A 16,770-nucleotide genomic window follows, 5' to 3' on the forward strand; every position below is an offset into this window, starting at 1 on the left:
TACAACTAATCCAGAATGCGGCAGCTAGACTGGTGACTGGGAGCGGCCGCCGAGACCATATAACACCTGCACTGAAAGACCTGCACTGGCTCCCAGTACGTTTCCGAGCACAATTCAAAGTGTTGGTGCTGACCTTTAAAGCCCTAAACGGCCTCGGTCCAGTATACCTGAAGGAGCGTCTCCACCTCCATCGTTCTGCCCGGACACTGAGGTCCAGCGCTGAGGGCCTTCTGGCGGTTCCCTCACTGCGAGAAGCCAAGTTACAGGGAACCAGGCAAAGGGCCTTCTCAGTAGTGGCACCCGCCCTGTGGAACACCCTCCCACCAGATGTCAAAGAGAAAAACAACTACCAGACTTTTAGAAGACATCTGAAGGTGGCCCTGTTTAGGGAAGCTTTTAATGTTTAATAGGTTATTGTATTTTAGTGTTTTGTTGGAAGCCGCGCAGAGTGGCTGGGGAAACCCAGCCAGATGGGCGGGGTATAAATAATAAATTATTATTATTATTATTATTATTATTATTATTATTATTATGCGAGAAGAGTACATGGGAGAGCCAGCGTGGAGCAGTGGGGTTAAGGTGCTGGACCAGGACCCAGAAGATCAGGGTTTCAAAGTGCCACTTAGCCACGAAGGTCCCTGGGTGACCTTAAGCTGCTCCACCGCCTCTCAGGCTAGCCTACTTCGCAGGGTTGTTGCGATGATAAAATGGAAAGGGAGTGAATCGTGTACGCCATGCCGAGATTCTTGGTGCAAAGGCGGGATGCGAAAGTGAGAAATAAGTAAATAGAGGCGAGACAAAAGGGAGGGAACTGGACATGCCTGATGATGGAGCACAAGCGAGGCTGAACGTGCTATAACGAAACCATACCAAACTGATCAGCACTTGGCAACCTGAGGGATCGGAGAATCATTGACAGATGTAGGTTTGAGCTGTTGAAAGCAAGATGGTGGGCGGAGGAACCCTGGCTCAGAGGAACATAATTCTCACCTTTATTTGAGGTGAACATTGCAAGTTGCTGGTATCCTGACCTTGACCCAGTCTCCCATTGCCAACCTGCCAGGGCTTTGAAATCTTTGTGGGTAGAGATATTGGAGAAGGGCCTTCTTGGTGGTTGCTCCTGAGCTTTGGAACTCCCTCCCTAAAGAAGCTAGACTGGCTCCTTCCCTGTTGTCCTTCTGCTGGCAGGTGAAGACCGTTTTATTCCTACAGGCCTTTGGGAGCTGCCCGTTTGTTTGTTTTTTAAAGAAAGGGATTTATTAGTGCTGTGCTGTTTTTACTATTTTTTATATTGTTTTAATTCTATTTCCTTTTACCGATTATATTTTATACATTTTTAGCTTTTTTTGTATTTTACCTGTGTTGCTTTAGTTTTAATTTTTTTTAAAAAAAATCATTACAATTTTCAGCAGTCAAAAATTAAAACATTTGACTTCCCTTCCACCTTTCCATGGCTTCCTTCTATTTATCTTTCAGCACTGCATATTCCAGTCGCTCCATACCTTCTCTTTTCACATTTTATTTCATACTGCTGAATTTATCCTAAAGCTGCTAACATTTTAACCTGTTTGCAATAATCCTTCATATGCTCTACAAACTTCATATGCTCTACGATCCTCTTTTAATACAGTTTTATCTTGCTCTCTTGTTCTGTTGGTTAGATTTGCCAACTCTGCATTCTTCCCTCATTTGGGCTTCTCCTTCCCTCCACTTTTGAGCGTATAAAATTCGAGCTGCAGTTGTTGCACAGAGAAATAAATTCTTATAATTCTTGGGAACATCTGACTCCATTATTCCTAAGAGAAACGCCTCTGGCATTTTTGGGGAAAGAACTTTTGAACATATTTTTGCATTGTTTTAATTAGCGTAAGCCCCATGGAGTCCCAGTCTGTGAAACAGGTGGGATACAAATAAATATAATAATATTAATAGCAGACCAGAGGAATCACAAACTTTGACAGCACCTCCAGCTAGATGCAAGAGAGCATGTTGGGAAGATTGGGTAATGGATTTTTGCTTTTAAGGGTGTATGGGAAATAGAGGAAAATATTGTGGAGTCTCAGCCTAATTAGTTAACAATTTTGAACCTGGTTCCACCAATATTATTTGTGTACAGCATAGTATCACATAGTATAAGATTATGGGTTTTTCTTAACTTCAGTTATCTAACTCCTACGAGTTTCTCAAAAGGAGAATGTTTGGGAATGTATTTATAACCCCCCCGAAACAGATCAGACAATGTGTACAAGTATCCTCAATGTGAACAGCTTCCATTGCTGAACAGAAAATGCAGCTACTACTCAGATTTCCATTCAACCAAGTTATTAACTGCTGTAATACCCAAACTAATACAAATCCTGTGCTGCCACCTGGTGGAGTTTGCGGGGAAGCTATTAATGAATGGAATGAAAGCCTGTATGAAGTTTAGTGAACCACAGGTGTGTTCTTTTTATATATATATATAAGTTTTTATTGTTAAAATAGTTCATCATTAATACACATATACAAGCATACAAACATACATTTCATACAATCCTTAAAAGTGTTCAAACATACTTACACTCAATCCCACAAATAGTTCCTTTCCCCTTCACCATCCACCACCCCTCACCCCACCTTTGTGTCGACTTCCAATCTACTCAATTACAATTTCTTTCCACTTCTATTACTTTCTTTCACACACCTTTAGCCTAATTTCATACTTCTTTTTCTATTACACCTTATTATCCATCTTATTTGATATTTCAGTATTTGAAACGGAACTTGTTTATTCTAATAGGAGTTCTGATTTTTCGATATGATTTTGCAAGTATCTTTTAAACACCTTCCAGTCCCTATCTATCTTTTCTTTTGAAATCCTTCCAATTTCTTCCATTGTTTTGGATATATTGTAATGCTCCAATAATTTGGCAAGCCACTCTGTTTTTGTCGGTATTATACCACTTTTCCAGTTTTTCGCAATCAATAGCCTTGCTGCTACTGTTGCGTATAAATATAAGGTCTTATCTTCTTCCTTTAGGCTTCCTGGTTCTATTCCCAATAGAAAGCCTTCTGGTGTTTTCCTAAATGAGTATCTAAACATTTTTTTCATTTCATTATATATTGTTTCCCAAAATTGTTTGATGTTTAAACAATTCCACCATATATGTATCATAGTACCTTTTCCCGTGTTGCATCGCCAGCAGACATCGCTACAATTTTTATTCATTTTTGCTATTCTTTCAGGTGTTAAATACCATCTATGTTGCATTTTAAGGTAATTTTCTTTCAGTATATAACACATAGTGAATTTCATATCTTCTTTCCACAATTTTTCCCATTGTTCAAACATAATATTTTTCCCAATATCTTGCGCCCACTTAATCATTGATGCTTTAACCAATTGTTTTCAAAATATTCCTTCATCAACTTTCTGGCTCCTTGTATTACTTTTTCGTTTTTTAATATGAAAACATTCATTCTCCACCTTTTTTTCCCTTTCTCCTCTTTTCCTTTAAGAGTTAATAATACTGGATTGTGATCTGTAAGTGTTTTTGGCAATATTTCGGCATTCTCTGCTTCAATTGTCATATCCTTAGTAATCCATATACTGTCGATTCGACTATACGAATTTTTTGGTTCTGAGAAATATGTGAACTCCTTTTCGACAGGATGTTTATATCTCCATATATCCACTAAATCAAAAATCTTTACCATTTCCATAAAGCTTTTCGGCAACTTCCCTTCATTTCCCCCCCTCTTCTTCTGTGATCTATCCAATTCTGGTTCCATTACTCCATTTAAATCCCCTAACACAATAATTCTCAATTCTATATATTCCATTAATAATGATCTTACTTTAAAATAGAATTCTGATTTTCTTTTATTTGATCCATAGATTCCCGCTACTACAATTGGTTCCCCCTCTATTGATATTTTGACTATTACAATCCTCCCCTCTTTGTCTTCATATAACAATTCTGGTTCATATTTGCTTTTAACATACATTACAACCCCCCTCATTTTTCTTACATGAGATGCGATGAATTCTTCCCCTAACTTTGGTTTTACCAATAGTCTTTTATGCTTAGTATTGATGTGGGTTTCTTGTAAACAAGCAAGGTCCCACTTCTGCCTCTCTAAGATACGTTCTATTTTCTGCCTCTTCCTCCTATTTTTTAAACCATTTACGTTCCATGATAACAATTTAAATTTCATTCTTTATTAGTTAAAAAAATTATAAAGTTAATGGAAAGAGTTTAAGTTATCTGCAGTGGTAAAGGAGAAGGGTTTTGTAATAGCTATTGGTCTGATTATTTACCACTGGCATAGTTCTTTAACCTTCCACCCTTTGCTGAGCTTTTTCTTCTTCTTCCGCCTCATCCGATAGTTCTCCATTTCTTCCTTCCTCATTTCTTACTTCACTTTTCCCGCCTCCTAATTCTCCTCGATACTTCCTCCAAAACATATCTGCTTCCTCAAATGTCTCAAATCGTCTTCTTTTTCCTTTGAAGTTGAAGGAAATCCCCACTGGGTATTCCCATCTGAAAGATATTGATTTGGCCTTTAGTGCTTTTGTTAGAAATTGGAATTGCTGTCTCTTTTTTATCAGCCTAGGTGGGACTTCTCGTAAAATTATTATTTCCTTTCCATCTATGGTTAATTTGTTCTTACTCTTTACTTGGAGGATCTTATCTTTCATCCAATTCGATGTGAATACAATGATGCAGTCTGCCGGCCATTTGTTCATTTTTGCTTTTCTTGAGTTCACTCTGAAGATTTTCTCTGTCTGTTCTATTATGTCTTTTTCCTGTAAATGTAGCCACTTTGCTAAAGTTTCAATCATCTTCTTCCAAATATCCTCCTTCTCCTCTTCTGGAACATTTCTGAATCTCAAAGTCTTCTCTTTAATCTGCATCTGTATCATTGCTAGCGCATCCCCAGTAGCTTCCTGGATTGCTTTTTGTTCCTCCGTCTCCTTTTTCAATTTGTCCATTTCTTTTCTTTGTTCCCTTTGTTCTTTGCTAATTTTCTTCACCATCTCGTCCATTTGTTGATTCTTATTCTTAATTTCTTGCACTTTCTTATCTGTCTCCTTCATTCCTTCTAGAACTTCTGTTAATTTTTCCTTTATTTCTTCATTTTCTTTTTCATTTTTTTCATTGTGTTTTCTAATTTTTCCAATTTCCCATCAATTGTGTTGATTTTTTCTTCCAACTCTTTTCTCAATCCTCCCAAGTCCAGTTTCAAACTAATAATAAGCTCCCTCAAGTCCATTTCTTCAAGGCCTGAGTTTCTTCTTAATTGTTGCTGTTGATTTCCAGTTCCAGTCTGTTCTTTAATTGCATGAGACATTTTGCGTTCTCTTTTCCAACCACCAGATGTCCTTCTATTGTTCCAATTTTCCTTTGTTACTGCTTTTCCTACTTTGTCCACTGGGTGTCACTGTGTTCTTATTAACTCAGCTTCTGCCCTCCTTTAATCCTCTCTTTTACTATTTTGTCTTCGTCACTTCCTCCTTCTTCCTCCTTCTTGATGATTGCTCAGCGTCTTCAGACCCGTGACACCATCTTATCTTATCTGTGAAATTCCCCTCCTTTCCCCCACAGCATTCCTTATTCCTTTGTCCTTATCTTTCCTTTAAGGACATTCAGTTTCAAAGCAGCTGCTTTACTCCACCCAGCTCCAACAACAGGCAGCCTGCACTGCTTTGCACTTTGTAGTAAGTCCGTTTCAGATAGTGTGTTTTTCAAATAGTTTAATTGCAATCTGAGTGATTTCTTTACATTCTTTCCATATATATATATATATATATATATATATATATATATATATATATATAGTTCTTCTGTCTTCCCTTTACTTTTGTGATAGCATTACTTCTCCTCTGCTATTTTTACTCTTTATCTTGTTTTGGGTTTACTTGCTCCGTGAGGGATTCCCCCTCCTGGGTTCCCTTTTTTCCCCTTGTCTTATTTCCTTTTAGGTTTATTACTGCTGCTACCACTTTACGTTTATTTTGATATAGAAATAGAGATTTTACCATCTTATCGCTGCTTCAGTGATGTGAGGCTTTTCACCGGTCTGTTTGATGTTCTTCTCTGTGCCTGTATTCCCCCCCACCTCTGCTGTTTTTCCTTCAGCGAGGGGTGCCGGGACTCCAAAAAGACACTGCCGAAGTTCCTTTGACTTGAGCTTCCTTCCAAGCCTTTTCAGGGGTCGTGTAGCCAAACGTTGCCCCTCACAGTACCGGTGTATGCCCCGACCTGCTTACTGCAGTCAGAGCTCACACTGTTGCAGCTGTGGTAAAAGCGGAAGGTGTGTTCATGTCCCAGTGCTCCACAGGTTTCTCCTTTGAAGGTGCAGCCCATAATAAGGGTATGGAAAGTCAATACCTGCTTGCTAGATTATTATATGGGGCTGTGTGGCTCTCATCTTCCCCAAGAAACTGGCCCCGGAAGAGCCACTGCTTGTCAGAAAAGGCAAGGATAAACCAAGAACAGCCATTCCAGATCAGATTGAAAGGACCCATCTAGTCCAGCATCTTACAGCAGCCAATCAGATACCTACAGGAAACTTGCAAGCAGGAGATGCGATTCCCCAAAACTCCTCCTGATAGTTGAACAAAGCTAGATGAGCAGTTTCTCTGACCTGCTCCAAAAGTTGCTTCCTATGCCCCGAAGGACAACTTTACTTTCTCCCACAACTAATTGATTAACAGAATTTGTATGCTGCTTGACTGGAGAAACAACAACCTTCATTTAAGCAGCTTACAAAAACATAAAACAAAAACCTTGAGATTTTCAACAGAAAGCAGCTAAAAACAGGTATTTAAAAGCATTCGAAAGATGACTAAAAATAAAAAAGAGCTAACAGGAGGTACAGCAGCCACGAAATTAAAAGACACCTGCTTCTTGGGAGAAAAGCAATGACAAACCTAGACAGCATCTTAAAAAGCAGAGACATCACCTTGCCAACAAAGGTCCGTATAGTAAAAGCTATGGTTTTCCCAGTAGTGATGTATGGAAGTGAGAGCTGGACCATAAAGAAGGCTGATCACCGAAGAATTGATGCTTTTGAATTATGGTGCTGGAGGAGACTCTTGAGAGTCCCATGGACTGCAAGGAGATCAAACCTATCCATTCTGAAGGAAATCAGCCCTGAGTGCTCACTGGAAGGACAGATCGTGAAGCTGAGACTCCAATACTTTGGCCACCTCATGAGAAGAGAAGACTCCCTGGAAAAGACCCTGATGTTGGGAAAGATGGAGGGCACAAGGAGAAGGGGACAACAGAGGACGAGATGGTTGGAGAGTGTTCTCCAAGCTACCAGCATGAGTTTGACTAAACTGTGGGAGGCAGTGGAAGACAGAAGTGCCTGGCATGCTCTGGTCCATGGGGTCACCAAGAGACGGACACAACTAAACAACAACAACAACAACAACAACAACAGGAGGTAACTTCTACACATATAACTTCAACATAGTACCAAAAAAGTACTTGTTGGATGTCAAGTGGCAGGGAGTTCCAAAGTGTAGGTGCTGTCACACTAAATGATTTATTTCTTACATATCTAACTGACTTGAAGGACTAGAAGGGATGTGTGGAACTGGTATTGTGTTAGCAGTTCTGCAGATCGAAGCGGTCCAGTGGAGATTTCTCTCTCCTTCCCCCTCTACCCTCCTTCCTTCCAGTCCACCAGGCAGCCAGGGAAGAAATTAATCACTGTTGCTGGAGGTCTAATCTGATCTCTTGCAGAAGCCTTTTGAAATTAGGGCAAGGGACACGTTTAATTATGTTTAGGGCTATAGATCACCCACTTCTGGCCTCCTCAAAACAAAAAAAATTTTTCCTTTCCAGTAGCACCTTAAAGACCAACTAAGTTAGTTCTTGGTATGAGCTTTCGTGTGCATGCACACTTCTTCAGATACACTGAGTGTATCTGGCTGAGTGTATCTGAAGAAGTGTGCATGCACACGAAAGCTCATACCAAGAACTAACTTAGTTGGTCTTTAAGGTGCTACTGGAAAGAATTTTTTTTTTTTGTTTTGACTATGGCAGACCAACACGGCTACCTATCTGTATTCTGGCCTCCTGACTTTCAAAGGTCACACACTTACTCAGCCAAGCAATTTAGCTCTTTTGCGGTGACCTCTAGCACCCCCACCATTGAAATAACTAGATATGTTTTTACTGGACTAACCACTTCATATTGCAGATGGGGTAGTGGTGGCATGTTTGAATATGTCCCCATCACATATTTATTCATGAAAAGATAGCATTTTCAACGAGAACTGGCTTTCTCCCTGCAAACTCCTGAAAGACAGGTGCTTCTTAGATTTCTTTTCTTTCCAGCTCTGGTTGAAGACTTTCTTCTTTCAACAAACCCTCTATGTGGGCATTTTATATATATATCCTAGCCAGTATCTGTATTTATCTGAAATGGCATTTTATAGAGGCAACTGTTTAGAGGCGACATGGCTTTTGACTGTGTTGTGAAATGGCTTTAAGATGCTTCACAGGAAGTGAAAGAAATAAGAACAATACGTCTCTGATGACTGGAGGGTCGCAGCAATGGGTGGTATTCAACTATGTCTTACTCAGAGTAGACGCATTGAAATCAATTGACGCAATTTATTCATGTTCATTGATTTCAGTGGGTTTGTTCAGAGTAAAACTTAGTTGACTACAACTCACTGCATCTCTGTTGGCTGGTTACACACTTCTGAAGAAGTGTGCATGCACACGAAAGCTCATACCAAGAACTAACTTAGTTGGTCTTTAAGGTGCTACTGGAAGAAAAAAATTTTTTTGTTTTGTCTGTTGGCTGGGTCTTTCCTACCTTTCCACGTCTGAAGTATTTTGGCAAGCAAACCTAAGTTGTTGTTGGTTTTTTGTGTGGTTTTTGTGTTGTTGGTTTTTTTGCTGAAATCTAACCACCAGTGGCCTTGCTTCAGTAAATTGCTTAGTGATAACTGCCTTGGAAAAGGCTTGAACAACATTCCCCCCCCTTATTTTTTTACTTGGGATGGATATGGAAGAATGCATTTATTGTTGTTATAAGAGCTTGATTAACTCAAACGCTGCTCCATTCCAAATTCGCTGGAGGAAATACACAAAGCCTAATTGGATGATTGCTTCTCTTCCATTTGACTGATGAAACACAAAGCATTGGGTGTTGGTTTTTTGTTTTGTTTTTTGCATGCCAAGATTATGCCAAGTGGCTTATTTGTCTCTTGCAGAGAATGCGGCTACAAAATAAACTAAAATAAACTAAAATTCCTTGGCACCCGACCAGAGATGACTGCAGGCAACAATGACTCTGCACTTCAAGACTGCTGCTGTTGCCTAGGCTTACTGGGTGCCAGTCAAGTTCCATTCCAGTCTGTTATCTTTGTCCTGGAGATATTGATGACGTAGGAACCTTCGGCCCTGCAGACATTGCTGGACTCCAGCTTCCAGCATCCCTGACTATCATTCATGCTGGCTGGAGCTGATGAGATTTGCAGTCTGACAACATCTGGAGGGCAAAGGTCCTCCAAGCCTCCCTTAAAAATGGCAAGGGTTTGGACCAGACGACCCTTTGCCTCCATCCCTGATCATAAGATCAGCTCCAAGGCTTTTTTTCATGGTGGTCTCATGTCTATCAAACTCTCACTCTTGAAATGTTTGACACGGATGTTGATAAGGAAACCAGCTCCTATCAGGATAGCATGGACCTGAATTGGGAACCAGCTTTGGGGTTCCTGGAAATGTGTGTTCATTTAACTGTGCACATTCCTTAGAGAAGAATTATTTCCAAATTCCACGCTATTAGTGTAAAAAGGAAAGGGCAGTTATGGTAATGTTGCAGGCGCTAAATGCACAAAACATATCCAAAGGCTTACAAAGCAATAATAATAATAATAATAATAATAATAATAATAATAATAATAATAATTATTATAATTTTATTTATACCCTGCCCTCCCTGGCAAGACAGGGCTCAGGGGAGCTAACACCAAATATAAATACAAGAAAAACAGTTTAAAAACAAAACAAAAAACAAACCCAAATAAACAGCGGACTGAAATATAAATTAGAATAAAGTTTAAAATGCAGCTTAAAATGCATCCTCATTTTAGTGGTAGCCTATAGATCAAAGTCATAAGGGGAGAAAACGTCAAATATTCACCGGGGCCGACTATCAATGCTGGTCTTACATGGGCCAGCAAAAAGAGCTGAGGGAAAATTTATATATAAAATCCCATATAACGGGTTCCATAAAATAATAAAATAAAATAAAATAAAATAAAATGGGGGGGGGGGGGGGTTAGACTGAGTTCAACCCAAAGGCCAGGCGGAACAGCTCCATCTTGCAGGCCCTGAGTAAAGATGTCAAATCCCGCAGGGCCCTGATCTCCTGTGGTAGGGCGTTCCACCAGACTGGGGCCAGAGCTGAAAAGGCCCTGGCCCTGGTTGAGGCTAATCTAACCTTCTTATGTGCATATATAAATATATATATACATATACATATACACATATACATATATAATGCACTGCAAATTTGGAAAACGAATCGCGGAGCTGCAGTCCAATTCATTAAGAACACAGAGATAACAAGCCCTGCATGGCTTATCTGAGAGTGTGCCTGGGGTGTATGCCATGCACATTCAAACCCACTAGATGGCAGACTTGATCTGAAGAAGAAGACGAAGATGAAGACGAAGAAGAAGAAGAAGAAGAAGAAGAAGAGGAGGAGGAGGAGGAGTTTTTACTTGATATCCTGCCTTTCACTCCACTTAAGGAGTTTCAAAGCGGCCAACAATCTCCTTTCCCTTCCTCCCCCACAACAAACACTCTGTGAGGTGAGTGGGGCTGAGAGACTTCAGAGAAGTATGACCAGCCCAAGGTCACCCAGCAGCTGCATGTGGAGGAGCAGGGAAGCGAACCCGGTTCACCAGATTACGAGTCCCCCGCTCTTAAGCACTACACCACACTGGCTCTCTTAAAGCAAATAAAAATAAAAATAAATAACTAAAGACATCAATAAAGCTTGGTTCTTTGCTCTTTAGGGGGAAAAGGGGAGCTGAATGTCAACCTGAGTTCTCTCCTGCAATGAACTGTTTCGGGTTCTCAGCATGTGAGTTTTTGCTGCGGGAAACCCAGATTTGCTTTCCAGTCTCATGGAAAAGTAGGCAGGCAGGACTCGACAGGATCAGAGAAGATGCCTCTCTGTCTTCCTCCCTGCCCTGATTTGGAAAGGCCATATCTCAGCGCCTGAGCATCTGCCTTGCACAAGAAGGTCCCAGGTTAAATCTCTAGCATCTTCAGGTAGAGCTGGGAAGAACTTTTCTGAAACCCCGGAGAGCCACTGCCTGTCTAATGTAGACAGTGTCAATGGACCAACAGTGTAACTTGGCAAGTTGCTATGATGCTAAAAGGCAGGATTGCAGATAGACCAAGGAGAGACATTGCCAACACAGACCCTGTTTGCTGGACCAGGAACTGGAGGAGTGATCAAATCTCTCCTTCTTTTGACCCTCGGTGGCTGTTGGAGTAGAACAGCCTATCATAGTGACAGATTTGGCTGGTAACCAAAGCATCATTTGGGAACCTGGGAAGTTGTGCTAAATCTAAGAGCAATTGGTCATCTAGCTCACAGTGTATGGCTTGTGCCAGCGTTTCCCAAACTTGCATTTTCAAATGTTTTTGGACTACAACTCCTATCATCCCTAACTAGCAAGACCAGTGGTGAGGATGATGGGTGTTGTAGTCCAAAAAATAGCTAGAGACCCAAGTTTGGGAAACACTGGTCTACACTAACTAAAAATTAAATCCGTGCATAGGAAATACTTACAGATAAAATTTGGTCTCCCCTCTGAAGCTCTCCACTGAGGTCGGCTGGCCCACCCGCTAGGATGAAGGATACAAAAATGCCTTCGCCGTCTTCACCGCCTACGATGTTGAAACCGAGACCTGTTGATCCCTTGTGCAGGACAACTTTGCGAGGTTCTCTGTGGAAAGAAAAGGACATTGCTCATTCATTTAAGAGACCTGGATTCAGGACCAGCCCACCTATGAGGCAAGAGAGAAGACTGCTTCGGGCAGAAGGGTCCACCAGGACAGCTGATCCTCTTTCTCGACCCCTGCCCCTTTGCTCCTGATTTAGATCTTCCCTGACCTCTTCTTCCCTTGTGGGGTTGGGGAGGGACCATTTTAAAGCCAGCCTCAGGTGCCGAAATGTCTTGGGCTGCCTGGATTGTATATGTCTCCTATTGAGTAGTTCCTTTCCATTTCCTTCCATAATAAGAAGTGCTAGATGGACCATTGTGTTTGATTCAGTCTTAGGCGGCTTACTGTGCTGTTGCCATATCCTTCCCCCCCCCACACTTTCTTCTCCCTCAGCTATCTCTTTGTGTTTTATACATTTTTATTAGTTTTTAACATATTAATTAACATTCATACAACAGAACTTCTCATCTTATACAATATTTTTTGGACTTCCATCAACACCTCAGATGATTTTCCGTTCTTATCACGTTTTATGCATTTCTTAATTTCATATTACCTTTAATTATCTTTAACTAATAATTCTCCTCACTGTCTTTTTTGCAATATTTCAAATAGTTCACCTTACAAAACTTCTTGCAAACCTACTAGCGTAATCTGTTCTTCACAATTACTTTTCAAATAGTCTGTAAATTTACTCCAGTCTTCTGAGAATCTCTGGTCCCGCAGGTTTCGAATCCTTCCTGTTACTTTATCTAATTCTGCATAGTCCATCAATTTCATCCTCCATTCTTACTGTTGCCATATCCTAATATCGTATTGGCCAATGAGATACTTCCCTTTTTGTCAACATAGGCAAGCATATATAGACACATGCCAATGTACAAATCGGCAGCAACTGGGAATCCAATAGAATCACAAATAGGTCCAAGTTATCTGAAATACCCTATCACCTCATGTGAACCTGCCTGGATTTTGAGATCTTTAGAAGAGGGTCTTTCTCCCGCTTGGTGAGGTTCTGCGAGAGGGCCTTTACTTCAAAGTGGCACAGTCACCTCTATCGATTCAAAACTCCGCCGCTCAGTTCTGCTATGGGCACAGACCTTCCTTTAAATAGAATGGACTGCTATAAAATTTCCTGCATCTGGCCAGTAGATGGAGCTGGCAGTCCAGTTTCTGAGCACCCACAGTTCTTGCCCATCCATAGTTAAACACATTTCATTCCTCTTTCTCTCTCTTCCCCCTACCTGCTTTACTCTATTTTTATTTCTCACCATGCTCTAGGGATTTTGGAGCAACAAAGATGAGATTCTTCAGAAGCTGCAGGCATGTGTAGCATCCAACATTGGTCATATAATGTTTTTTTTGTTTTAGGTGCAGACCAGGGGAAAGTAGGAATAGATGCTACCCACCAGAGAAGGGAGCTAAAATTGTTGCTACAAAGAGACCGGTCCACTGTGAAGTTCTCCTGAGCAAGACCCACTGAAATGGTGCCAGAAGTATAAATGGGGATTGCACTGAAGAAGTTCCCAATAGATCGGGTGCCACCCCCCCCCCCAAAAAATAGCCAAAACAGGAAAAGGAAATCTCTGTTGAGCAGCCTTCCTCAACCTGGTTGTTGGCATCCATCTGTCTGAAGAGACAACGGAATGTGCACCTGGGGTTGAAGTCAAACCTCTGAGGAATCACGGCGCCTGCTGTGGCTGCAGAGACCGGGAACTCACAACTGCTGCCTCCTGCATTGTTTTTGCTGCATTAGCAGCACCAAAGGGACCTCCATGGGGTGTAAGCCTGGGCAGAGTGTATGGAGGTCCTGGGCTGCAACAAGACTCCACTCTCAACCTCGCTGATGTGATCCAAAGGAAAGCAGAGCAATACATTTGGCAGCATTTGCCAAAAAGAGTCGTACAACACGCCACCCAACCGTCATAAGAACTCCACTCTGGTTTTGTGTAGGCTTTACTATCAAGCCTTTTTTTCTCCTGAAGTCCTGCAAGACTGTTGGCTGGGGCTGAGGGGAGTTTTAAACCGAACATATGGAGGATACGCAATTGGATACTCAGTGAAGGCTGGTCCATTAGGGCGACTGGGGAGCTAACCCACTAACCTCAGTCTGCCCTCAGCCAGCTCCCACCTGCCTGCTTCCTCCTGAGTCTCAGGTTTGCCCTTGCAGAGCTCAGCAGGGAGGATGATGGGGACAGAACTGGAATTAGTTGGCTCCGCCTGTCATTGGCTGACTCTGCTTGTCATGGGCTCCAGCTCTGCCTTCTTGCTCCCACCCAAACGGCCCCAATAGACAGCAGCCATCTCTGCATGTCATGTGCAGTGGTACCTCGGGTTACAGATGCTTCAGGTTACAGACTCCCCTAACTCAGAAATAGTACCTCGGGTTAAGAACTTTGCTTCAGGATGAGAACGGAAATCGTGCTCCGGCGGCAGTGGGAGGCCCCATTAGCTAAAGTGATATCTCAGGTTAAGAACAGTTTCAGGTTAAGAACGGGCTTCCAGAATGAATTAAGTTCTTAACCCGAGGTACCACTGTACTCTGATAAAAGCTTTGGTGAGTTATCAAGACAGAAAAGTCACAGGGGGATAGGATACACCTGGTTCCTCGAGGCCATTCTCCAGCTCCCCCAGCAGTAGATATTTTTTCCAAACACAGCAACTCCGTGAAGAAAAGAGGAGCTCAGTTTAGACATGGAGGTGAGCAAAAGCTAAGATAAAGTCCATCTTTAGGCACCTTGCATGACTTCAGGGCTATCTAGTGCGGCCAAACTGGAATGAATGAAGCTAAGTCATGCCCCTTCGTTTCAACAGTTCTGCTCTGAGTACGACTGGCATTGAATACAGTCTATAGGAAGAACGTAGGAAGCTGCCTTGTATTGTGTCAGACCATTGATCCATCTAGCTTTGTATTGCCTACACTGACTAGCAGGATTTCAGACAGTAGCAGTTCCTTATCCTATCTGGAGAAGCTGGGAATCGAACCTGCAACTTTCTGTGTGCAAAGCAGGTGCTCTACCACTGAGCTAAGGCCCTTCCGCATACATTCAGAGCTGTTTTATACTGTGCCAGACCCTTCATCTATCTAGCTCAGCACTGACTGGCAGAGGTTTATGGCCTTCTATCTTCTGCATGTAAGGGAGATGTTACCACTGATCTACAGCCCTTCACCATGTCAGCTGCCCCCTTCCAGATTTCCTCTTTCTTTCTGCCTCTATTTCCAGCAGCTACTTTGACATCAGAATGATGTCATGTTGCCACACAACCAATCAGGACTGGAAGATGTGACCATGTCACAAAGCCAAGTGAGAGCAAGGGCAAATGCTTGCTGTCCTCACTCTGAATGGGCAGGTATTTTTACCCCATTCCGTAGAGACCACAAACTATTGCCAGAACTGGAAGCGTGTTGTTTTGTAGGGAAGCACAGTGCTCAGGAAAAGCACACTGCCTGTTTTTGTCTGAGACAGATACAAAAGCTGTTCAGGACAGTGGCGTAGCGTGGGGGGTGCAGGGGGGACTGGCCGCACCGGGCGCAACATCGGGGGGGGGGGAGGCGCTCGCACTCGCAGCTCTCTGCCCCCTGCTAAAATCCACGGGTTAGGGGGCGCAAATTACTTGCCTTGCCCTGGGTGCTGACAACCCACGCTACGCCACTGGTTCAGGGAATAGCGGAAGAAGCACCTATTTCTGAGACGAAGCAGATTTGAACCTGCCAGCTGCCTAGATAGGGGATTGCCTGTGGCATCATAGGTAGCGCTGTTCTGAGAGCTAGGGAGCAGGAATGCACATATGAATTGCACACAGTTGTCGGTCTATGTACACACTCAAATAACCGCATATTACCTAATGTGGCACAAAACTGGTGTAAAGCAATAACGACCCAAGTGAAACTCTTACCCTTCCACAGAAAGGCTCCGCTGTATGCTCACGGTGGGTGGCCGGGTCACTGTGCTGTGCTGGGAATGACTGCATAGACAGGAAAGAAAGGAGGAATAAATAAAAACATTTGATCGCAAAGCCTCTCAGTCTTATTGCAACAAGCTCTGGACGATCCAAAATACGACATAGATCTGGGGTTCAGAGAAGCAATATGTGTGTGCCTGAGTGGAGACAGTACGTTGGGCTAGGTCGTCATTTTGAGTTTCCACCAGCCGCTCTGGGTGGCTTCCAACAAATTAAAACACCAAACACAGTAAGACATCAAACATTAAAAACTTCCCTATGCAGGGCTGCCTCCAGATGTCTTCTAAAAGTCAGATAGTTGTTTGTTTCCTTGACATCTGATGGGAGGGCGTTCCACAGGAATAATAATAATTTAGTAGTAGGCAATATGGGACGCGGGTGGCGCTGTGGGTTAAACCACAAAGCCTAGGACTTGCTGATCAGAAGGTCAGCGGTTCGAATCCCTGCGACGGGGTGAGCTCCCGTTGTTCGGTCCCTGCTCCTGTCAACCTAGCAGTTCGAAAGCACGTCAAAGTGCAAGTAGATAAATAGGTACCGCTCCGGCAGGAAGGTAAACGGCATTTCCGTGCGTTGCTCTGGTTCGCCAGAAGCGGCTTAGTCATGCTGGCCACAGCATGGCTCCCTCGGCCAATAAAGCAAGATGAGCGCTGCAACCCCAGAGTCGGCCATGACTGGACCTAATGGTCAGGGGTCCCTTTACCTTTACCTTTAGTAGGCAATATTGAGCTAGATGGACCAATGGTGTGGCTCAGCATAAGCCACCTTCTTGTGTTCCTATGCTTTGCATCTAAACAGTCGCTGGTCCATTTGGCCCCTGACATCAGATAACAGAGAG

The 16,770-nt window shown here is 42.6% G+C and overlaps 1 protein-coding gene across 27 annotated transcripts in view; it reads right to left on the minus strand.

The window, feature by feature from the left end:
* Nucleotides 1-16,770, minus strand: part of DLG2 (discs large MAGUK scaffold protein 2) — an 891,570-nt gene that overhangs the window by 155,320 nt on the left and 719,480 nt on the right. For all 27 annotated transcript variants that reach the window (XM_053385482.1, XM_053385478.1, XM_053385484.1 and 24 more), the window contains 2 exons: nt 15,870-15,938; nt 11,818-11,974 (listed from right to left, as the gene is read on the minus strand). In XM_053385482.1, coding sequence (XP_053241457.1) covers nt 11,818-11,974; nt 15,870-15,938 — 226 coding nt within the window. The remainder of the gene's footprint in view (nt 1-11,817; nt 11,975-15,869; nt 15,939-16,770) is intronic.

Source organism: Podarcis raffonei, chromosome 4 (assembly GCF_027172205.1).
Source record: "Podarcis raffonei isolate rPodRaf1 chromosome 4, rPodRaf1.pri, whole genome shotgun sequence".
NCBI lineage: Eukaryota > Metazoa > Chordata > Lepidosauria > Squamata > Lacertidae > Podarcis > Podarcis raffonei.